This window comes from Eptesicus fuscus, chromosome 11 (assembly GCF_027574615.1).
Source record: "Eptesicus fuscus isolate TK198812 chromosome 11, DD_ASM_mEF_20220401, whole genome shotgun sequence".
Lineage (NCBI taxonomy): Eukaryota > Metazoa > Chordata > Mammalia > Chiroptera > Vespertilionidae > Eptesicus > Eptesicus fuscus.
The window spans coordinates 81,218,654-81,244,513 of record NC_072483.1 but is presented as its reverse complement, the minus strand read 5'-3'; the positions used below and the strand labels follow the sequence as shown (position 1 = coordinate 81,244,513).

The following is a 25,860-nucleotide window of genomic DNA, read 5'->3' as shown; positions in this document are numbered from 1 at the left end:
GAGTCAGAGACTGAGTCTGACTTTTTTGCTGTGGCTTTGAGCAAGCTACCTAATATACCTAGGCTTCAGTTTCTTCACCTGTAAAATGAGATAATACTACCTCATAGAGTCAGAGCAAGGACAAGATGATACATGTAAGCTTAGTGGTTACTTAGCACACAGAAAACGTTGAATAATCATTAGCTATCATTATTATAATTTTCCAGGACACATACAGTATATGATTACGTATTTTTTCTATGTACTCACCCTGACAGAATGCTTAAATCTTTATTTTAACAATAAAAAAAGGGTTCTGCCCTGACCAGTGTTGCTCAGTGGTTAGAGTGTCGGCCTACGCACTGAAGGGTTACAGGTTTGATTCTCGGTCAAGGGCACAAACCTGGGTTGCAAGTTCGATTCTGGCCCCAGTTGGGGCTCGTGCAGAGGCAAACAATTGATGTGTCTCTCTTACATTAATATTTCTTCCTCCCTCCCTCGTTCTCTCTAAAAATAAATGGGAAAAAATATCCTCAGGTGAGGATTAACAACAACAATAAAAAAACACACAAACAAACAAATTAAAAAAGGGGTCCTAATGGAAGATTTGCTTCTTTTACCCATTTACAAACATAAAATGACCTATAAAGATAAACAAAAATTCATATTTTAAGGATTTTCTTTGTATTCGTCACAAAGACTATCAATATCAATGCTTTTACATGAAAAAGAATCTGTGTACATGTTTATTAAACTATTTAATGTTTACACACAATACATAAACATTCTTGGAAGCTCAAAGTTCTTTGATGATTGCAATATTTTTTTCAAATAAGCATGATAGAACCTTAAATATTACATTATTCAGATTATTTTTTAAAGAGATAAACCTCTAAGAGATCACTCCAACATAACTGTCCATTAAGTATCTGTAGCAAAACTGGTAGATGTTCAGCATATGGATGGTTCCTCTACTGCCTGGGCACCCTCTGTGACAGCTTTAACACATTTGGCCATTGTCTGTGAGGCTCTGCTAATTGAATCTGAAAGATATTAAGAGAAGTTGAATTTTGATAATACAACTTTAAGAAAGCACATAGTAAAACTCTGTTTCACATTTTCAGGAACAAAAAAAAAAAAGGCTACATAAAGTTATGCAACCATGTGTAAATTTTGTGAGATCAACCAACAAATTCAGAGGATAAGCCCTTATTAGCTAAATGTTTTTAATAAGTATTCCTAGGTATGATTAAATAATCTTATATAGCCAAACAATGTGCCAGTATGCAACCATTAAACATGTTCTAGAAAAGCATTAAAGACTCTGGAAAAATATGTAAAGTAAATATATGCTGTAATTGAAAAAAAGGTCACACAACAATGGGTATTAAAATGCATTCAATTGTATACTTTATCGGTAAATTTCATGGCATATGAATTAAATTTCAACAGCTATAAAAAGCAAACAAACAAAAAACCCATAGTAACTGAATAATCTGTTTTTGATAAAATAAATAATGTATGTATATGTCCCTGAGTGATTGGCCAAAATGTTAAAAAAATATAGTTATTTCTGAGTAGTTGGGTCATAGTGAGTTTTTCTTGCTATTTTTAGCTTAGGCATATATTCTACAATGAATACAACTTTTATAACATAACATCCTATTAAAAATAACCTTAGATATAAATTGTACCAAAAATATTAAAATATACTCCTACCTGCTTTTAGATATAAAAAAATGTTTAAATCATCTATGAAGTACCTCATAACCTAGATGTTATATCAAGTGTTGTAAGATGTTGCAGTAAACAAGTTTCAATTATTCTGCATTCCTTAAAAACATTCCTAACCCCTTCCATCAGAAGCACCATTTAACACATTTCACCACTGAAGTATTTTGCTTCTTCTACTGTAATTCTCAGGAAAACTTTCACAGAAAAATTCTCCCTAAATTGCTACACAGTGATTTTAAATACAACAGTAAAATTTTATATTTAAAATCTGTTAACTTTTCCTGCATTTTCAAACTCTCCTTACATTTCAGAAAAGGGAATTACAGTAAAATTAGGAAATATGAATTATACTAGTTCTGATACTTTAAAATCTTCAAAAATTAAAAATATTAAATACTAACAGGTTATAATCACAATGTTGAATTATTCCTTACCACCTTTCATACTTGCCAGTCATGTTGACAATTGCATACCTGTCATATAGAAGTCTTTTATTGTTAGCTGAGGTGGAACAAGAGGATCAGCAAGTAGTTGCTGGTTCACTAGCTGCAAAAGAGGAGTAAGAGATCAACAATAGTATTAAAAAATACTACTGTTACCTGAAGGATACACTGTTATGAAAACTGCATACAGGTAAATTTTTACCTTGGAGAGCTCACTTGCTTGCTGGAAATAATTAGCTCCTTCAACATCATCATATCGAACAAGATTAGGAGAGACTTCTTCCAATCTGTTCCTTACTTGATCCAGAGTATCATATGGAAGAGTTATGCCTGCAATCTATAACGTATCAGGACCCAAAATTTGACATAAAGCTTTAACACTTAAAATTTTCAAATAATACATGGATGAGCAAAAGTAGAGTCACAATTGTTTATATGGACAATAACACAATAATCTATATTATAAAAGGCCAGTGTCCGTAACGCTGAAACGCCCAAATCACCAGTCACCAGGAGGTGCATAGGGCACCTCTTGGTCCCTCCCCCCAGCCTGCAAGCCGCTTGCGGCGGAGGAGCAGGACTTGGAGATCTCGGCTCTCATGGCACAGAGGGGCTTGTGTGGCGAGGCAGGGCTTGCGGCGAGCTACTCACGTATGGTGGGTCTGGAGTCCCACCGGCGCGGCAGGTCTGGGTCTTGCGTGATTTTGGGCACTGGGCCTCTAGTGAATAAATAAATCTCTCTATATAAAAGGCTAATATGCAAAGTGTCCCCTTGGGAGTTCGAACGCTTACCATGATGTGACCACCAGGGGGCGGCATGGAATGAAGGAAGGCCATGGCCGGCCCTGATCTCCGGCCAGGTCTAGGGACCCTATCTGTGCATGAATTTCGTGCACCTGGCCTCTAGTATAAGAATAAACGCTGTGTTGCACATACAACTGTAAACCTACTTTTGCTCATCCATGTATGTAATTGCGACTATGGTGAAATAATATAGTACTACTGAAAAATCTACTGGTGTCCATTAGTGTGTATATTAAGCAAGGGGGTAAGAGGGGGGCACAATTGTAAAAAATTCTGGTAATTCATAAATAGCTGTCAGTACATTAGTAATTTATCTTTAGAAAATAGACTGATTATGAAATAAATGACTAAAGAGATAATGCTATGCTAAATGTGACTGCTTCTGTTATTGATCATATATAGCTTATAAACAATTGTACAATATTTTAAATCTCATGATGATTCTTTTTACAGTAAAAAGTTAAATTTAAGACAAGTCAAAAATTAAAATACCAATCTCAAATTTCCATTGTTTGAACACATTTTCCCTTTAGAGATAATTCAAATCATCTTTGCATTACAGACTTGTGGATTCCTTGACTTTGAAAACCATTCTGACAAGCTAACATGTCAAGCAACCGAGAATAAATACCTCCGAGAGGGCTCTTAAAATTTTCCAGTCTTCTCTCGCCAAGCCAGGAGGTGTCACTGCTACTTTAGTCTGCTGAGCTCGGCCCTCGGTATTGACATAAGTAGCAGACTTCTCTGTGTAAGCTGCGCCTGGGAGAATAACATCAGCAATAGGAGCTCCAACATCACCATGATGTCCTGTGAAAAGACAGAAAATGGCAAACAACATTTTAGTAAAAAACTGATTAGGTACTATTACGTGAACATAGTAAACATTTTAAAAATTATAAAATACTGAAATACTGGAATAAAGATTAAAACCAACCTTGCCCACAATTCAACTCCCTTCCCAAAGAAAATTACTGTTATAAGTATTTGATATGTATCTTCCCAGATTGTTTGCAAATATATACTTCATACACATATATAGTGGCAACTAGGTATATTATTTCTCTTGATGATTATAAAGTGAAAATGCCCTAGCCAGCTTGGCTGAGTGGATATAGAGTTGGCCTGCGAACTAAAGGGTCACAGGTTTGATTCTGGTCAAGGGCATATGCCTGGGTTGCAGGCTTGATCCCCACCCAGTAGGGGGCGTGCAGGAGGCAGCTAATCAATGATTCTCTTTCATCATTGATGTTTCTATCTCTCTCTCCCTCTCCCTTCCTCTCTGAAATCAATAAAAATACATTAACACACACACACACACACACACACACAAAACAACACCCTTTAAAAAAAAAGAATAAGACAGTAATAATACTAAAAAGGGTATATACAGAAAATGATAGAAAACAGTATACTGCCGAAACCGGTTTGGCTCAGTGGACAGAGCGTCAGCCTGCGGACTCAAGGGTCCCAGGTTCGATTCCGGTCAAGGGCATGTACCTTGGTTGCGGGCACATCCCCAGTAGGGGGTGTGCAAGAGGCAGCTGATCGAAGTTTCTCTCTCATCGATGTTTCTAACTCTCTATCCCTCTCTCTTCCTCTCTGTAAAAAATCAATAAAATATATTTTTAAAAAAAGAGAAAATAGTATACTGAATCACTAATAGTTTAACAAAACTTTTTTTGGGGAAAAAGAAATTCAATGAAGAGTTATAGCACAACATATAAACGTTGATCTCATTTGTATACATGCTTGTATATGCCTAGGAAAATGTATGAAGCATGCATATCAAAACCATCATCACCCTAGTTGGGTAGCTCAGCTGACTAGAGCGTCAATCCCTTATGCCAAGATTGTGGGTTTCATCCTGAATGTATAAATAAGTAGAACAGCAAATCTCTTTCTCTCAAAATAATAAAAATTAAAAATAAATTACTTAATAAACAACAACAAACCACCACCAATAATTATCTTTGGATAGGACTAGAATTTGAGTTTATGCATTTTGGTTTAACTTTATGAAACTAAAAATACAAACTACTTCCATAAAAAGCCTATTGTAAATTTATGGTGTTTATGTGGAAAATGAAGTGGAAAATTATGTAATACCTTTCTCTGTAAAATATCCAGAAAACTCTAGACTTCCATTTACTCCAGGGAAACTTGATTTCATTTACAATGAGTGAGAGTTCAAGAAAATGAGATAAATATAAAAAGCCCAAGGAGCACTGTTAAATATGATGCATTAAATTCCTGTAACCTAGGACTCATGATTTTTAACTTTTTTACACTGCTTCTTTGAAAAGCTGATTTTTAATGTTATATAGTATCTCACTGTAAAAATAAACCATAATTTAATCATTCCTGTTACTAGGAGCATTTAGGTTTAATCTATTATTAAATCAAATAAAGTAATAATTCTTAATAGCAATATCAACTATATAACAAATAAAACCTATAACTTGGCTTTAAAAATATTGGGAGGGTGTATGTGGGCAAATCCTGAATGGAAAATATTCAATCCACTGACTATATTGCCATACAGTTTCTAATATACACAGTGTACTATTCTCTTTTGTTTCTGGTGTCACAGATGCTACTTACCTTGATAAATAATGAAACAATCCTTTGGCAAATCCTGTCGAGTGATACAACCTCCATCTGCTCCCAGGAGAAATAACACTTTGGGAGGGTTCTTTCGAATTGCTTCCACCCCAGGTTTATAGCCAAGGTCTAAAGCAGCTACTTGGCTTGCAATCCTGTAGAATTAGGGATTTTTAGCATAAGTACCATGTTTCACTATAAAAAACTAAATAACCATTGGCCGGTGTGGCTCAGTTGGTAGGAGCATCTTTCCATAGACCAACAGGTCAAAGGTCAAGGGTTCCATTCCTAGGTTGCCCTTTCTATCCTTAGCTGGTCAGGGCATTAACGGAAGGCAACTGATCGATATTTCTTTCTCACACTGATGCTTTGCACTCTCTCTCTGAAAATCAATGAAAATGTCCTCAGGATTAAAAAAAATTTTTTTAATGTGATACCTAATCTACCTATTCATGCTGTCAAAAACCATCCCTCATCTTTTTTATCCCTTTAAAACAGATGTCAAAAGCAGAAATAATAGTCTTTTACTTTTAAGAATGGCAAAAAACAAACAAACAAACAAGATGTCTAGGGACACTGTGTTTCTTCATTAGCTAATATTCAATGAAATAATTTTGGAAGCTTTCTGCCAGTTGCAATTATTTTAAGTTGATTCTTATTCCATACAGTTAAGTCATAAAACACATGATAAGCCAAAAGGGATAAATTTAAACACACTCATAAAACTGTAATTCAGAGAAAACTATAATGAACACAATGGTGTGTCTTTATGGAATTTTTTTCTGTGAACATATATTATTCTTACTAGAAAATAATCTTTTAAAGAAGATAGATGTTTCTCTCTCACACTGATGTTTCTCCTTCTCCCTCTCCATTCTTCTCTCTCTCCAATCTATGGAAACACATCACTGGTGAAGATTAAAAAAAAAAAAAATTCGTAGTTGAATCCTTTGCAGAAACTGACCAGCTGATCCTAAAATTCATATGGAATGCAAAAGACCCAGAATAGCCAAACCTATCTTAAAAATGAAAGTGGTGCCCAGCCGGCATGGCTCAGTGGTTGAATGTTGACTTATGAACCAGGAGGTTACGGTTTAATCCCTGATCAGGACACATGCCCAGGTGTGGGCTCAAACCCCAGGGTGGAATGTGCAGGAGGCAGCCAATCAATGATTCTCTCTTATCATTGATGTTTCTCTCTCTCTCTCCCTCTCTGAAATCAATAAAGAAATATATATATATATATTTTTTTTTAATTATTTCTAATACCAGGAAGAAATTTTTATTTGGTAATAAAAATCGATCAAAATCAGGACACAAAATTGTACGCACAGTATGATTTCGACTATACTATTTTACATGGGAAATAAACGACCAGACAAGAGTACACCAAAATAGCAATAGTAATTATCTACAGATAATGGAATAAAGATAATTTTTATTTCATATACTTTCTTCTCTTTCAAACTTTCTTAAACTTGCATTAAGAAATTCAATGAATATAGTCACCAAAACACTTCATATAGCCCTGACTGGTTTGGTTCAGTGGATAGAGCATCGGCCTATGGACAGAAGGGTCCCAGGTTTGATTCTGGTCAAGGGCATGTACCTTGGTTGCAGGCACATCCCCAGTAGGGGGTGTGCAGGAGGCAGCTGATTGATGTTTCTCTCTCATCGATGTTTCTAACTCTCTCCCTCTCCATTCCTCTCTGTAAAAAAAATCAATAAAATATATATATTTTTAAAAACCAGATATATTCTCGTTAGCTTACATTTTCACTATTTAATCAAAGACGTTGCAATTTTTGAAACAAGTTATACTGATTCAGATTTTCAAGATTTTCTCAGCACTTACTGCAATTTTGGATATTTTAAAATATTTTTTATTATCTTGGGTTTTTCTAACAAATAAAGGTTTCTATTTCATACCAGCTGAGATAATGTTGTTAAATATTAATTTGTTTGTAAATCTAAATGTGACAATGTAATACACTTAAACACAAAATTACTTGAATTTTATATTATGTAAAACAATATTCAACATACCTATGAAGGATATTCATAACTTTCCAATCACCAGCAACACCACTGCTCATCCGAATCTTTTGAGCAATGCTGGAAACAGCTGCAAGAATTGCTGCCCCATCATTTCTTTGGAGCGCAGAACTACCTAAAACCACCATAGGTTTTTTAGCTTCCTTTAGGACCTATTAAAAAAAATTTTTTTAACTTTCATTAAAAACACATGAAAACTAGACTTAACCAAATTTGAACCTACAATATGTTGTCCCCAAGTTTAGTCAACATATAGACACATATACAGCCATAATTAATCAAATTACCAATGCTATGTGAAATGATTAAACAAGTACCACGAGATAAAACAGATTTTCTAAAAGTAAGCACTGGGAATCAAAATCCAAGCCAAACCATCTTTGGTCAGGAAGACTATGAGTCAGAAAAACTGGGGAATGTTCTCTATTGAGATTCAGATGGTACTGTGGAACAGGAGAAACCATGCTAAGGTACCATGTCTACTGTCTTCTATCTACTCACTAGGTCCCAGACAGGGAGGAGGCGGTAGGGAAAGCAATGATCGCTAGATCCCAATGCAGTTTGCTTTCAAACATAGGAACTTCCTGAATGCCAAAGACTAAGAGGGCAGTGCATCCCAAGAGGAAAGGAAACTACAGATTTGGTAGAAGATGAAAAAATTAGAAGTAAAGCTGTGGACTACATAGCTCACTCTCCTGCCCATCCTCTGTATCATTCTTCAACAGACAGCTAGCCCTAATCAAAGAATCAGCATGAGAATTATGCCTAGGTACTACAAAGAGGAGGATATATTCGTTGCAAGAGGATTTTCCCAAAGAAATGTGAAGAGTTCAGATAAAGTTTCAATAGCCTCAAACAAAACGAAAAACACACTTTTATCGCATTAAAAAATAAAGATTTCAGTGTGGCTCAGTGGTTGAGCATTGATTGACCCATGCACCAAGAGGTCACTGGTTCCATTCTCAGCCAGGGTACATGCCCTGGTTTTTGTATCAATTCTCAGCAGAGAGCATGCAGAAAGCAGCCAATCAATGTTGATGTTTCTCTCTCATCTATGTTTCTATCTTTTCCTCCCCCTTTGTCTTCCCCTCCCCCCAAAAATCAGTAAAGACATTAAAAACAAACAAAAAAGAGTTCAAATAAGTGACATAATAGAGGGTATAATACAATTAAGAGATTTTCATATCAGAACTAAGGAGAGAACTGGAAGAGAAATTAGATATGGACACCATTCCAGAAACAATAGAGAACAAAATAAAACATGACTGTAAATACAGGAACAAGAAAAGCTATAAAAATTATATAAAACAAACTGAAAAAGAACAAAGAAAAAAATGGCAGAAAAGATAGAAAAGAAGATCCAATATCTGCATGGTTAAGAGTTCTTTTTTTATTTTATTTTATTTTTTTATTGATTTTTTACAGAGAGGGAAGGAGAGAGATAGTTAGAAACATCCATGAGAGAGAAACATCGATCAGCTGCCTCCTGCACGCCCCCTACTGGGGATGTGCCCGCAACCAAGGTACGTGCCCTTGACCGGAATCGAACCTGGGACCCTTCAGTCCGCAGGCTGACGCTCTATCCACTGAGCCAAACCGGTTTTGGCGGTTAAGAGTTCTTGATGAAGAAAACAGAATTGCCCGGCTGGTGTGGCAGGCTCCATCTCCAGTAAGGGGCATGCAGAGGCAGCTCATCAATGATTCTTTCATCATTGATGTTTCTTAAGGAAAAAAAAAAAAATATATATATATATGTATTTTACATTATTTCAAAGAGGAAGGGAGAGGGAGAAAGAGATAGAAACATCAATGACAAGAGAGAATCATTGATTGGCTGCCTCCTGCACAACCCCTACTGGGGATCGAGCCCACAACCCCGGTATGTGCCCTTGACCAGAATAAAACTCGAGACCCTCCAGTTTGCAGGCCAGTGCTCTATCCACTGAGCCAAATCAGCTAGGGCTCATCATTGATGTTCCTAGCTCGCCCTTTCCCTTCGTCTCTGAAATCAATAAAAAAATATATTTTTAAAAGGCACATGTTAAAAAAAAAAAAAGAGAATAGAACTAATTATATAATAAAAAACATACAATTAAATCTATTATAGAAGCAAATTTTCCTGAAGAACACTGAGTCATCTTCTGGGGCATGAGGATGAGAACTAGTATTTGGATCCTTGTAATCATGGTAATGCTTTTACTCTTTAAACAAGTAGGGCTTGGCTGCTTGTCCCTTTGCACCTGACTTTCTTCTTATCTACATCTGAGGCTATAAATGAAGCAATCATCTTGGAACCATGAGGAGGGGCTCACACAAACACATGAGAGCAAATGCAGCGAGGATAGCAGAGCAAGGAGGCAGGCCCCTTCCTTGATGATATCCTGGGAAACCTGCATCATCTGTCAAACTACCTACCTCCAGAACCATTATGAGAAACAAAAACCCCTTCCATTTTAAAAATAATCACACACACACACACACACACACACACACACACACACACACATTCTAAAATAAAGAGAACCTGGAATCTTCAGACTGAAAGGCACACCATCTCCGATAAAAAGTGATAGAGAACCACCACCATTAAGACACTTTCTGGTGAAGTTATTAACTTTCAAGGATAAAAAATCAAGTATAAAGTATCAAGAAAAGAAGTATCTAGACTAGAAAAAAATAGGACAGGGTTGGGAGAATACAGCTGATGTCAGACTTCTCCACAGTAACAGGAGTGTTTATGAAGTTTAGATAAAGACATTCTCGAGCAAGCAAGAACTCAAGGAATAGTGCACCTATGAGCCCCTCTTTAAAAAAAAGAAATAAACAACTATAATCTACAGATAGCAATAAAATGAATATTTATAAAGAATCCACTAATAAAAAAGGTCATGTAAAAGAACTGGTTAACTTCCTTTTAGGCATAATAACTTGCAATAAAGAAAGACTTCATTGCCCTAGCCCAGTGGTCGGCAAACTCATTAGTCAACAGAGTCAAATATCAACAGTACAGCGATTGAAATTTCTTTTGAGAGCCAAATTTTTTAAACTTAAACTTATTCTAACGCCACTTCTTCAAAATAGACTCGCCCAGGCTGTGATATTTTGTGGAAGAGCCACACTCAAGGGGCCAAAGAGCCGCATGTGGCTCACGAGCCGCAGTTTGCCGACCACGGCCCCAGCCGGTTTGCTCAGTAGTTAGAGCATCAGCCTGCGGACCATGGGTTTGATTCCCAATCAAGGGCACATACCTCCAGGCAGGGAGCATGTGTGAGGCAACCAGTCAATGTACCTCTCTTACATGGATGTTTCTCTCTCTCCCCTCCCCTCTTTCCCTTCCATTTTCTCTCTCTAAAGATCAATGGAAAGAGATCTTCGGGTAAAAATTAAAACAATGAAGGAATAAGAAAGACTTCATTGAAGGTTAAGGTTTAATCCTTTCAGTTTCACGTCAATGTCTTTTCTGATAATTTCAAATAAAATTAAACTCTGGTAAATAAAAACAGCACGTATGGTATCACTTCATTTTTGTCTGCCTGTTATTCATCTATCTTGCTCTATATATGAACAGAGAGATGATTATAATGTATTATCAATACTTGTTTCGGGCGGTAGGATTTTGAATGTTTTACTTCCATGATCTTGTCTATACTGCTGTAATTTTTAACAGTAATCACATAATATTACAAAAGCAAGAAATTTTAACAATACTTAAAAATCAGTAAGTGTAAATACATATAACTTGAGAGTACCTGGCTGAATGGATGGGTACCCGAAGCAATGTCTTGAAGAATTTTGGGAGAATCTCCCAGATGGTCATATCTGTAAGTGAGATCCACTTGGCTGCCTATAAGGGCCACTTTTAAGTCATTATGAAGCCAGCTGAAATAAAAACAGCAAAGTTTTTAGAGCTAAATTACTGAGCTATTGGTCTCATTAATGCTAGTGTTACATGTTATTTATATTACAAAATGTTAAAAGCACAAAAACATTAGCAGAACATTTACTTAACAGATATAATTTACTGTGTACCTTTCAAAATAAAGTGCTGCAAAAATACAGAGGTATTCAATTAATTAATTTTCTGTGTAAGAATGCTAACTGTATAAACAAGCTATAAATAAAGACTAATTTTAGAATAAATGATCCATATATTTGCCATATTTACACAACAGAATTATGTCCTAATTATCCACTAAAGCCATTTAAATATAGTTCATCAAAGCCCTGCTGGGAGGCATCATCTGGTACACCTAAAAGGTTGCATGTTCAATTCCCGGTCAGGGACTATACCTAGGTTGCAGGTTTGATCCCATTGGGACACATATGGGAGGCAACCAATCAATGTTTCTCTCTCACACCACTATTTCTCTCTCTCTCTCCCCCTTTCTCTAAAAATCAATAAACATATCCTCGAGTGAGGAATATATACATTATATATATATTTCATGAAAACAAACTACCTCATTCATATTTACTCTCTCTGACATGAAAGTATGGATCCAGTTCCTCCAAAATAGTAATAAATGCGGTGAGCACATATTTTGATTTGTCTGAGACAGTGGTGGCTGTTAACTGTTATCCTGGAGTAATTAACACCTCCCTATTTCACTCTCAACAGTGTCCCGGTTTAGACAATAAATTATATGATTGACCTATCCATAGGTCTCTAAGATACAAAAAGATGGAGAGGCATTCTACAAAATAACTGCCCTGTGTTCTTAAAAAAAAAAAAAAAAAGCCCCAAAAAAGGGACTGAGGAGTCATAACACTAATTACAATGTGTGACTCCAGATTAGATTCTGGCAGGAAAAAAATTACTCTAAAACAATTATGGGAAAATTGGTAAAATCTAGACATAAACTGTGGAATAAATAATACTGCATCAATACTAAATACTTGATTATTTAAGAGAATGTCCCTTGTTCTTAGAAAACCCACATAGAAGTATTTAGGAGTAAAAAGGCATCATGTTTAAAATTTACTTTCAAACAATTCAGAAAATTACATTCACACATATCTACATGGAATAAGAATAATAAAACAAATATGACAAAATGTTAACATTGGTTAATCTGGGTGAACAGTATTACAAAATAGAGTGCATACAAAGATCATTTCAAGCATCTTGAATTATCCTATATAATAAAGAGGTAATATGCAAATTAACCCTCACACCCTCACAAGATGGCTACCTATGATCAGGCCTGCAGGGGGGGGGGGTTAGTGAGGGACGACCAAACGACTGAACAAGCAGGATGTGTGGGGTGACCAGGCCAGCGGGAGGTGGGGGGGGGGCAGCTGGGGGCAACCAGGCCAGCAGGGGGCAGTTAGGGGCGACCAGGCAGGCAGGTGAGCGATTAGGAGCCAGTGGTCCAGGATTTTGAGAGGGATGTCCAATTGCTGGTTTAGGCCCGATCCCCGGGATCGGGCCTAAACCGGCAGTCAGACATCCCCCGAGGGGTCCCAGATTGGAGAGGGTGCAGGCTGGGCTGAGGGGACACCCCCCCCCCCATGCACAAATTTCGTGCATCGGGCCTCTAGTTTAAAAATAAAAAGATCATTAGGAGGAGAGGGGGATAGACCTGTTGGAAACTGTCCAATAGTATTTTGAAGTTTCACTCTTACTAACACTTAGAAATCAGCTAAAATAATAATTTTTCATATATAAAACAATTTATCACATAAATATATTTAAAACCTGAATACTATTACTAACCTCTTTCGAATTCTAGCATTAAATAGTGGTGCCTCAAAACGTGGATTTGTACCAACCAGAAGGACAACATCTGCCTCTTCCACACCAGCAATTGTAGTATTAAGAAGATAATTGGAACGCAAATCTGTGCTAGAAATACAAAATTAAAAATACAAGTTTACTTTAAAACTAATATACACTGACAATCCACAAATATTCTCATGTCAACAAACCTATGGCAATCCCAGACAAAACATTTATATGAAGTATTCCCAAATTACATCGAAGTTCCAGAAACTTATTTATAATTGGATTCTGCAATAGCTCCTGATTTAATGCTGATCTATATGTGAAAATCAATTGGTGGGCATGTTAGAGAACCCAAGTTGTCACATTTCAGTCATAGATACCAGTACTATAGATGTGTTGGGTGGGGAGAGGCAGGAAGGAAGGAAACCTAAATCCTAGCTTCATAATTCTCACCCAGCTCCTGCAGTGGGAAAGACCTCTTCAGTGCACAGGGTGTCAGAGTCCACTCTATTAAGCAAATCTTTGAGCGCTACTAGGGCTTCAGCATCCACCAAGCCACCTGCAATTGCTGCTACATCTTTGCCTTGAAAAGTCTGCAACTGGAAATTAATGCAAAAGATATCACTAAGAAGTTTTCATTCAGCAAAGACCACAGTGAACAGTTCAGAAAACAAAATAATCATTTTCAATTGTAACTGAAAAATAAAATTAAAAAAATAATCATTTTCAAATAGGGAAAAAAGCAATAAACTTCCAATAAAATTTCACACCAATGATTAATTAATCTAACAGTGAGATGCAGAGGTATATGTGGGACCAACCCTAATAACACCAACTTGGAAGGAAGCTGTTTCTTTTAAATTAGGAACAAAAGGGCCTTAAAATGAGGTCTAGAAGATGAAGACTAGGAGTTATGGTTAAATAGAACTTTTTCTCAAGTATCTGTCATTCCCTCAAGCTCTTCATGTTAAAAGGCATCCCCTCTAGTTTTGCTCTGGCAAACTAGTATTCATTATTCTTAAATTCTGCCTAAGAAGTCACCTTATCAGGAAGGCATCCTTGATATGCTAGGCCTGGTTAAGCACCACTCATCTATCATTTATATGTCATATGTCATTTCCTGCACAATTACCCATAGCAGCATATGATAATTGCCTAATTAGGTATCTTTCCCTACAAGACTGTGGGAGCTGTGTTAGTGATTTCTATATCCCTGCATCTAGCATTACATCTGGCATACAGTTCTCAATAAATGTTTGGTAAAGATAATCTTCGTAAAGGGAAAGAAGTGAAGAAATATATATCCCTGCTTCTCTTCAAAGATGTCAATGAAAAATCACAAATACTATTTATTCTATATTTCAATGTTTTACCATTCCAGCTACACGAGAGAGTGCATCCTCCCAGGAGGTATAGGTTAAAAGCCCTTTTTCATTTCTGACCATCGGCTCGGTAAGTCTTTGACGTTTTAGCCCATCATAGGCAAATCTAGATAACAGAAATTACACCATTTGTGGAATCTTGATAAAGAAGCAACTATAATTTCCAAGTTTAAAATCTAAAAAAAATGTTATTTAAATTCAGTATCAAGTAAGTTAATAAACACCTGACAAGTAATTGTTCTAGGTTTTTTTAGATGTAAACTAATAAATATTTTATGAACATCAGATAAAAACTAAAACACCATCTATAAAGCTTGAATTCTTATAACTTATTTTTAGCTACCTTAATAATCTTAAAATTACACAAATAATATAACTGAAAAAGCTAAATCATTATTTATAAAACTTGAGTGCCTCTAAATATTTCATCAAAAAACTGTTGCATAAACTAACTTATATTTTGCTTATTTTCTCCAATGAACAAATTGACATATCTTCATCTACTTCAATTTCTCCATTTAGAAAGAAAAAAGATATATCTCAAAGTTAATATGAAAACCAGTAACATATCTAAAACTATTTATGTTAGTTTTGTCCAATTCTCTATATCAATAGTACAGAATTCAATAGTCTATAGTCATTAATTAATTTGCAACTATATGAAAGATAGTTCTTTTAAAAAAGGAGAGCAGTGTAGCATATACCTGGTTTTATCAGAGATCCACTCTTCATTAATGTCCTCATGCATTCTTGGCAAAATTCTCATCACCTCTCCAGTTCTTGTGCTTACCACAATATTACTTCCAACTGCATCCATTACATCAATGGATTCTGTCTTTCTGAGAAAATAAATACATATATTTGCTATGTTGATTTTATGAATAAGAATAAAGTTTCCGCTATCTGGTTTACCCCAAACAAAAAACTGTTTAATTCCTTTATGAATTTCTAAAAATAATGTAACTCAGAGAAAATGCTTTTAAAAAATTAAAAAAAAAAAACCCTCATATTTGAACACATCACATAAATTCCTAATGCAAAATTGAAGCCTTTAAAATTATTATCTGATATAGAAGCCAACTGGAAGGGCTCTACATGGGCAAATCTGAAACAATCTGAGTATCAAAATAAACAAGAAGGGAGATTTCTGGCTTGGTTAGTTAAGGAGCTTGACAATTCCTTCCCCCCAAAAAAACAAAAATAAAACTGAACAAAATTAACAAAAACAACCAATTCAACACTCTGGAAACCTACCAAGGGAAACTCATGAGAAACTCTTAAGCCTGGAAAAACTGCTTAACTTTGAATAAGACAGTGGCAATCAGTGGTATTCTGGCTGAGGGCAGTTCTGAGCCCTTCTCCCACCACTGTGAACTGGAAGTTTTGCCAGGAGAATACAGGCTGTGAAGATGGGAGCTTCTTTCCTGCAGATAACAATCACTCCATTTGGAGCAATGAGCATAGTTGCCTGGGGAAGTGATATCATGGAGATCCTTGAGCTGAGGAGAGCCAAAGGTACTAGAGGCTGTAGTCACAGTTGGGGCAAGCACTCCTAGCAAAGACTGCATATATGTGCAGCTGAGACCAGAGAGGGCCCCAAGCTATTCACACTCCTAGACAACACTGAGATTCAAAGTATCCAGTGGAAAACACAGCTGGGCCAACTTGAAAACAGCCTGAACTTTGAATGTGCTCCTTTATCCACACACAGATCTACTGGCAGATTATGGAAGCCTTATTGGCTGAGGAGAAGGGAACAAACTCTCTAACTAAACATCTGTTTTGTACTGTTCTCCACCCCCAAATCTTTTGCATACTCAAATACAATGTTTGACACCTGGAATTTTAAGAAACTCCATAAATTCTGGTGGAAGTTTAAAATTGGAGGGGAATTTGATTATATGTTTCTAAAATCTTAAAAATATTCAAATTTGTTGCACTCTACTCCATCTCTTGGTTTAATCAGAAGAATCAGAGATATACAAGAAAATTTATGAATGTTTATCATAGATTTATAATTATAAAAATATAAACAAAATGTCTAATCATAGGAATTGGTTAAAGTACAATATATTCATATAGTTAAGAACTTAATATACCATAAAAACAAACCATAAATTTTAAATTTGCAGTTTCATTCTATCCTCCAATCTATAACTATTTTCCAGCAAAAGGATTTTATCTGCCCAGCTGGCATGGCTCAGTGGTTGAACGTCAACCTATGAACGAGGAGGTTATGGTTCAATTCCCAGTCAGGGCATATGCCTGGGTTGCGGGCTTGATCCCCAATGTGGGCTGTGCTGGAGGCAATCAATCAATGATTCTCATCACTGATATTTATATCTCCCTCTCCCGTCCTCTCTGAAATCAATAAATATATATACTAGGATTTTACTTAATGCAAACAAATAATAACTTAGCAGACCAAAGCACTCAGAAAGAAAATTCTTTAAAAAATTTTTAATAGTAGCAAAGGGCAAAAATTATTCAAAAAATACAATGATAAGTACCTTGTTTCCCAAGGCCGGGCAGTGAAGGCATAGGGCTTAGATGTCAGGGCACCTACAGGGCAGATATCAATGATATTCCCAGACAGTTCAGACATAAACATCTTTTCAATGTATGTGCCAACTTGCATATCATTTCCTCTGCCTGTTGTTCCCAAATCATCTACTCCTGCAATCTCACTTGCAAACCTGCAAGATAAAAATATACCATAAAATGGTCAAATCCAGCAAAATTAATCTCCTTTCCTACAATGATTTTCAAGCACTAAAAAAAGATGTGAGTATATTTTCAAAGGTGAGCATACTCCATAGATAAAAAATAATTCAATATCCCCGCTGATGTGGCTCAATGGTCGACTGCCAACCTGTAAACCAGGAGGTCACAGTTTGATTCCTGGTCAGGGCACATGCTTGGGTTGCAAGCTTGATCCCCAGTTGGGGGTCATGCAGAAGGCAATTGATCAATGATTCTCTCATCATTGAGATTTCTTTCTATCTCTGACCTCTCCCTTCCTCTCAGAAATGAATAAAAATACATATTTAAAAAAATAAAAATTCAATGTTTGCATTTAATTGAGGCATAACACACATACATGAAATTGCACAAATTACATGTATATAGCTCAGCAAATTATCACAGTTAATGCTTATAGATTTTGATTTTTTTAATCCAACTGACATTGATATTAACCAAAAGTGACCAACTTATCCATTTTATTGGCTGATGCAAAAAAAATATTAAAAACATTCTTCTTCTCCCACCAAATGAAAGTGGTGTTATTTCACCAAATTTTATGAATATTAAATAAGTATACAAATGGTATTCCAGAAAGGGGGGTGGGGTGGGGAATTACCTAATGCAGCGAGTACACTGTATACATCTAGTCATAATGGTCTTTACCAACGGCCCAATGTTCTTGTCCTCCACAGCACGTTTCCCCTCTAAAAACCGGCTCCTATCACTTCCAAACATCATGGACTGGTCCTTAAATAGATTACAAGAGAGTTAATCTAATGCTGGTAATAAAATTAAAACTTGAGACAACCAAAAAGATTTATAAGATTAGCCTACATACCTGCAAATCACATTCGCCTCCCTGATCACAAATAGGGCAGTCCAATGGGTGATTTGCTAATAAGAACTCCATCACACCTTCCCTGTATGAAAAGTTGTTAATATATAAAATGGTTTTCATATGCTATTTAAATAACCTTCACAGATGTATGCTATCATATAGTATTAATTTTAGTTATTATCAGAAATGTCAATGTAACCATTATCCAAGAAGTATTAAACACAACCTAAAAAATGCTTACAGAAGCCTAGAATAAAGTATCATTAGAGAATCTAAAAAATTATGACTTATAACAACACAAAATAACCGAAAGTTGCTGAATGGTCCTCAAAAAATATTCATATTAATTGAAACAAAAACACTCACACAAATGCAAAGCAAATCAGGACCAGTACAGTAATATATCACTGCAATAATCTCAGTTCAATCATTTTCTGCTCTAAGAAAAGTTACTAAGCCAAGCAACAGTAAGTACCTGGCTTTCTTAGATTTCTCTGAGTTTGTCAAGATATTCCAACCTTTCATTACTGGCATGGCACAAGCAGCTACAACCTGAAATTTCAATAGAAACATCTGTAAGCATTTGTGTTTATTTGTAATTGTAAGTAACCCAACATATAAAAACATTAAATTATACTTTTGAAAACAAGCAAAAAAAGAGAGTATATTTGAAGACTGAATTTTTTAACTTTCATATTCAGAATATGATAATCTGATACTTTATATTTCTTTTAGAAACAAATAAGACATTCTACATCTTAATTTTATTCTACCAATGCAAGAGGGTCTGAAACACACCATCAAAAAACTGCTTTTTTATTAGCAGGCATTACTGAATTAAAACTGCATAAGCCAAAATGAAATTAAACTCAAAGTGAACTTCTTCACTGTACCCTTTTCTCTACTGAAAATGACAAAACATAAGCATTTCTGTTGTACTGCTTAGCAACTCCACATCCTAGATTCCTAGTTGTGTGTCATATAGCCATTTGGAAATATTGACAGCTGTAAAAAGTCACCTTTAATTTCTAAATTTGTTAGAATTTTATAGCCCTTGTGTTTACAAAGCACTTTCATCAATGTGTTTCCACTTTTGAAGAGAATTAATCACACAAAAAATAAATTTACAGATAGAAGTAAACAGGACTAGATTCTCCACTATAATAACAGTGATTCTAAATACAGTTTGCTGTAAGATTTAAAGTTTTCTACCTTCTACAGCATGGAGTGGAATTTTAGGTATCAAGTACCTTAGGAGCTTTCTCGATTTCAACAAGGCACATCCTGCAGTTTCCAGCAACTGACAGCCTTTCATGATAACAGAATCGAGGGATCTGCATGCCAACCTTCTCACAAGCCTAGAAGACAACAAGTAAAAAAGTTTTGCATTAGAATAACCTGACCTCATTCTAGTTGTGCCTAAAACACAGGGGGGGCGGGGGTGTGAGGCCATACTCCTACCTATCTTATTAGTCCTATTTATAAGTATCTATATTTTCATTCATTCTTACTTCATCCCTGAAGAGAGTTCCTTCCTTTGCTCTTTGATTCCAACCCGTCTGCTCTGAAGCTGCCTCTTTAAGGATCCACTTTATGTGGAAGAAACTAGATGAAGCATCCTCAGACTGAAGGCTTGATTCCCCATTTCCACTCTGAACCACTGTTCACCACTCCCGTTCAAACTCTATCCCAGCGGTTTCATACGCTGACATCTTCTTTGCCTCCTCCTTTAGATTAGAGACTCCGTTTCACACAGCCTCGCTGGCTATGATCTGGTTCTAGCTTTGGCTCCAAATAGCCAACCCAGGGCTCACACCCCCACTGTGACTGAAGCTCTTCCCAGTTCCCGTTTGCCTAGTAAGGGGGATTAGTTCTATCTACCAATTAGCACTCCTCCTTCTCTGAGCCTACAATAAGCATATTCAAATTTCCTCTAGAGTTAGTTCTTCCACCTTAAGCCCTCACTCTAAAGCAATCTCATCAATGTCCAATGTTTTAACTAGTCAGCAAAAATGTAGTCTTCCTACTTGCTAGATGCAGTAAACGAGATATTATTGCAGCCTTTGTACTATCTCACATTCTATATGATAACATCTTTAGTTCATCTGCAGCCCAGAGTTCTCTCTTCTCCAAGCTTTAGACTTAAACAGGCATTTATGCAAGTGTATGCTCCAAAGAATTAAAATTCAACCTATTTCTGTCCCCTACTAATTCACCCCAAATTAAGCCAACAAATAGTCCACAAAAATTCCTCTGCTCTTCATCATCCCTAAAGGCCTATCTTACCTCTCACTCTCCTTTAACTCTAACATCTTGTTTTCATTCCCATTGCTACCATCTATTTTAGGCCTTTTCATTTCCTGCTCCACTAACGCAAGATACTCTTCCTTATCTCTCAGTCCAGTCTTGTTTTTCTCCCAAGCCATCATCCTACTGTCACTGACATATTGCTCAATAGCCACAAAAACTCTTGATGGGTGAAACTACAAGCTCTTTAACATGGCTTATATCTTCTTTCATGATTGGACCTTCCCTACAGAATAACTTGATTTCCTGTTATCTCATCTTCGACATATACCTTATGTTCCATCAATACCAAACTATGCGAATCTTCCTTGTCTATATCCTTTCAAATCTCCTCAGGAATCACCTGAGATGCTCCTAATATCTCTTTCTACCACCTCCTATTCCTGCCAAAATACTCTGCACTGTACCTTGAACATATATATATATATTTTAATATATTATGATCTAAGGGACAGAGAGCCAGAAACATCAATGAGAGAGAAACATCGATCAGCTGCCTCCTGTACACTCCCCACTGGGTATGTGCCCGCAACCAAGGTACATGCCCTTGACCGGAACCGAACCCGGGACTCCCGAGTCCACAGGCCGACACTCCATCCACTGAGTCAAACCGTCCAGGGCGCTTGAATATATTTTCGTTATATATTTATTGTTCACATTGTTTACTATCTGGCAGATAGTCCAGAAATGGTGGCTAAAATGAACACACGCATTTGGCTCTGTGATAACTTGCAGATACAACAATGCATCACTTCTGCATGAACAATTTTCTTAGTTCTGGATAAATTTGGAGAAACTAAATATTCAAGAATGTACTGGCCTTCACTTACCTGTTTTGTAGGTTATACTCCTAGAAATATACTGAAAATAGAAAGGTTACATGAAAGTCAAAACATCAAGCAGGCTCACAACAAACAAAGGTTACTTTTCCCCCAAACTTACCTATATTAACTAATAATTTTAAGTAACTTCAAATTTCTTAATGAGCATTTATTTAGAAGGCAGAAGTGAAACAAAAGAATTGCCATTGTTCACCAAGAAAGTGAGAAACAGCCCTGGCTGGGAAGCTCAGTTAATTAGTGTTGATCTGATATGCCAAGGTTTCAGGTTCGATCCCCAGTCAGGGCACATACAAGAGACAACCAATGAATGCATAAATAAGTGGAACAACCAATCTATGTTTATCTCTTTAATCAATAAAATAAATTTTAAATAAAAGAAAGTCAGAAAGATAAATGACAGCTTACTTTGGAAGATTTTAAATCCAAGTTATTTTCATGTACCTGTATTTCTTTTATGAGTATTTATCAAGGAATCTTGAAAATTTTAGAGATAAACAGTATAAAGAAATAAATTGGTATTTTTCTAAAAAGCAGAACATACACAAAAGTAGAGAATTAGAACATATGCCTACTTGGAGGACAGTAGTTCCTGGTTCCACCATGACAGATTGGCCGTCAACAAATACTTCAATTAAGTTGCTTGCTGCTGTGGCAGTTGTTCGAACTGACCATCAAAAATATTGAAGTGAAAAATAGATTAATACAGTGAATTCATTATAGCAGAAGATAATGGATTAACTCTGAAGCCTAAAATTTCTCTAGATTCAAACTTTTAAAATACTGAATTACAAAAAAGCTTTATCATCTTGAATACCAAACAGAATATAGTTGTCTACTTTTAATAGCAATTTAAGTTAAAACTTTTAATACCACTAAAAATATGTTCTTGGGAAGACCACTTTTCAAAATCAGAATGACTGTTTCTTTTCATTTGCGGCACTGATGGGCAGTTTCAGTTACTTTATATTCCATGATGATTTCTATAAACTGTTTAAGGTAAAGTTATAATTCCCAAATTATCCTACTTGACTTGGGTCATTTCTTTCTATTTTTATTTCAAACAAATTAAGAGTTTAGGGTCTTTCAATAAACATTCCATAGACCTATGAATTTATAAAAATAGAAAGTCGAGTACAAACAAATGCAAATTAAAAAAAAAAATACTCACCATATTCTTTAGGAGACTTAGAAAGGCCTACTAAGGCCCTTCTCACAGGTATCCTTAACATATTGCTAAGAATGAAACAAAGAAGAGTTATATTATTGTAGAAAGAACCCTAATTACAAACTTTCTGGTAATATTTTATGGTTTTAAAACATTACACATACATTATTTCATTGAACATTGACAAATCTTGATATTTCCCCTCAAATTCTATAGATGAGAATATTCAGTCTCAAAGAGATTACTCACTTATACCATGTCAAGGAGCTAAGCAGCAGCAGCTGGTATATAAATTTGGGCCTTCTAATTCTGTGTAAAGGGCAGTTTTGTTGTTTTTAACTATTAACAAATTATCACACTTAAAATACTATTATACAATAAAATAAACTTCAAGAATAACAGTGAGCTTATCATTAATATCTATGTAAAGCCTACCTTTCTACCTTCATTTCCTAACAATAAGCCTTCTAATATTCTTAGCAATTATATTCTAAATGCTCCTGACATATTCTGAGCTAGCTCACAAGCCCAGCCCTTTGAAGTGTCTGGAGTGCCATTTTCTGTGCTGTGTAGTACATTTAACTTACAGATTTGCAATCATCTGTTCTCCACCTACTGTATTATGAACTTATCTTCAATGCCTAGCCCCAAGGCTGACACAGTAAGGTCTAAAGCACTGGTTCTCCACCAGGAAGAATTCTGCTTCCCAGAGAACATTTGGCGATGTCTGGACACACTGTTGTCACAACTGGGGAAAAGCTACAGGCATCTAGGGCAGTGATGGCGAATCTATGACACGCGTGTCAGCACTGACACGCGTAGCCATTTCTGATGGCACGCGGCCGCATGCCGAGGATGAAACATTTGCTGCTCCTGAGGATGAAACATTTGCGACTAAAGTCTTGGAGTTAGTTTTTTCCTCAAAGTGACACACTAACCGAGTTATGCTCAGTTTTTTGGCGAAGTTTGACACACCAAGCTCAAAAGGTTGCCCATCACTGATCTAGGGGCAAGGCCAGGGTACTCTAAACATCCTACAATGCACAACACAAGACGGTCCCCCTAAGAGTTATCCCAAGTGTCTACAGTGCTGGACGGTGAAAAAACCCGCTCTAAAAGGTTTGCTGAATTACTGAAATACATAGAAGCGGGTTACCTAAACAACAATTAAAGACATATATGAGCAAACAGAAAAGTCAGCTGAACTTTTAGAGGTTTTTGTCCATTGATCAGATGGGCAAAGCATCCAAATTGTAGTTTTTCACTTGGGATTTTTAAAAATGCAAATTATGTCATCAGAATATATGAACATAAAGAATTTCCAAGGTAAAGAGAGTGGAAAATAACGTACAGTGTCCCAAAAAATGTATACACACTTTGAATATAATTTTAAAGGCAGTTTATTAAGATACATTTCATTTTCATTTAACAGCTATTTGCTGTTAAAGTGTGCATACATTTTTTGGGACACCTTGTATATATACCTACGTTTTAAGCATCAAGTTTCACATTACCTGTTATAGATGACATACAATAGGGAATTTCATTAAATCAGATTTCAATAATTCATAAAACTCATTAACTCTGAATCTGTGATACTGAATTGGCAGGCATCCATCAGGTCTGTCACCTACTAGTGAATGGTTTTTGGTAAATGAGTTTCTGCTGATCTAAAGAGCAGAAAACCATACTTCCTAGGCTGTGCTATTAGTTGGAGCCGAATAAATGTCCGTTCAAGCTGAAGTGAGTTCAGGCAGTATTAGCCCCTTAAGGCCGGTTTTCAAGTGCTCTTTCGTGCCCCTTCTCCCACTCTCAGCACACACACTTGTATATCCGTCTTTATTCCCCCTAGCAAACTGCAGGGTAGTAACCAACTTCAGTACCCACTAAACTGCAAGCTCCTGGACAAGAAATGATGATGCCCTTTGGTCATTTCCTTTTTCTGAAGACTTAATACCAGGTCCCTGGGGATAAATAACCATCAAATAGGCTAATCACCAACTTCCAGAATGAGTAAGCATCTGTCCTATTAAAACCTCAATTTGCTGAATTCGAGTAATGACAGATTCAAAAATCACAAATCAACGATGCACACACAATTTGGTGGTGGTGGTGGGGGGGGGGAAGAACATTAAACAAAAAACAAAACTCTTGATGTTTAGTCATCAGAAACAGTTCCCGTTACATTGAGCCTCAGTTGGTTTGGGGGCAGAGCTGTGTCTGACCCACCACCTTGCAGAGCAGGCACCAGAGCCCAGGAACTTCCTAACAGGGAGGCTTTGCCACGCGCAGCGCGACCTTGGGCTAACTTTTCGTGTCTTCTCCTTCAGTTTCCCCGCCCGTGAAAGGACTGAAAAGTGCGACCCAACGCAAACAATGCACAAAAACAAAAACAAAGCAACAATCAGAGGCGTGGACGGTTGCTACGGCAATCGTGCACGCACTGTACCAGCTCGGTACTGATTTGGGAGAAAAGGCTCAGTCTTTAGGCTTAGGGCACTTGACACAAGGAACAAAAACGTCCTCCTCTCCAGAAAGGGGCACGTCCTGCACCTCCCCTGCAGAGGGAAGGTCACCCCAAGCCTGCGTTCGGGCCAGTGCTCCCCAGGGCCTCCTTCTTTCTTGCTCCAGCAGACCAGAGAGACCGCGGCCAGCAGACCTCACCTGCCGGCCCTCGGGGCTCCCGGGGAGGCGGGGTGGGACGCAGCGCCCAGTCAAGGACAAGGGGAAAGCGAGTCTCCCGGGCCAAAGGAAAGTTTTGTCAAGAAATAAACTCCTGAGGCCACGGCACCTCCACCTTCTCACCCAAACACGACCTCACCTTCTCTCCGGAGCCGCCGAGGGCACTCGGCAGAACTGTCTGCACCACACCGACCCCCTTAGACGCCCGGTTGCTTATTCAATATGGCGGCCTCGGCTAACTCCGACAGCCGGGCCCGGAGGACGGGAAGCCAGGAGGGACGAGAAACCTCAGACTCGCCGGTTTCCCCGCTCGGGGTCAGTTCGGCAATTTCCGTCAATTTGACAGAAAGCCGGGCGAAGGGCGTAGCCTGCCAGGAGGAGGCGGGGATTGGAGGCCTGGATCCGCAGTTCCGCCGGAAGTTCCCGGGCGGCTGAGGCCGACCCTCTTCGGTCATCTCCGGTGCTTCAAGGGGCGGTTCCTGTGGTCTTCAGGAACCGGGCGGCGGGGGGGCGCCGAGGTACTCATTTAAGAAATGCCCTTTTTGTTAATTTATATCC

At 37.1% G+C, this 25,860-nt stretch overlaps 1 protein-coding gene and 1 long non-coding RNA gene across 3 annotated transcripts in view; one reads left to right on the top strand and one right to left on the bottom strand.

Moving 5' to 3' along the window:
- LOC114232859 (uncharacterized) overlaps positions 1-3,598 on the top strand; it is a 34,747-nt gene extending 31,149 nt beyond the window's left edge. Inside the window, exon 4 of the long non-coding RNA XR_008557387.1 lies at positions 3,523-3,598. This is a non-coding gene — a long non-coding RNA (uncharacterized LOC114232859). The remainder of the gene's footprint in view (positions 1-3,522) is intronic.
- NDUFS1 (NADH:ubiquinone oxidoreductase core subunit S1) lies at positions 696-25,859 on the bottom strand. 2 transcript variants are annotated; one of them, XM_008145242.3, is made up of 19 exons: positions 25,442-25,859; positions 22,624-22,688; positions 22,028-22,119; positions 19,557-19,664; positions 18,782-18,858; positions 18,307-18,388; positions 18,085-18,215; positions 17,234-17,419; positions 15,428-15,562; positions 14,715-14,829; positions 13,795-13,940; positions 13,333-13,461; positions 11,366-11,495; positions 7,608-7,768; positions 5,562-5,716; positions 3,592-3,767; positions 2,359-2,493; positions 2,187-2,259; positions 696-1,022 (listed from the first exon to the last, which is right to left on the bottom strand). In XM_008145242.3, exons 2-19 carry the CDS (start codon positions 22,682-22,684, stop codon positions 931-933), a joined length of 2,184 nt encoding a protein of 727 aa, XP_008143464.1. In that variant the 5' UTR covers positions 22,685-22,688; positions 25,442-25,859; the 3' UTR covers positions 696-930. The 2 variants fall into 2 exon arrangements, with proteins under 2 accessions (XP_008143464.1, XP_054578728.1); XM_054722753.1 differs by lacking the exons at positions 22,028-22,119; positions 22,624-22,688; positions 25,442-25,859 and adding an exon at positions 21,444-21,462.
- Position 25,860: the final 1 nt, after the last annotated feature.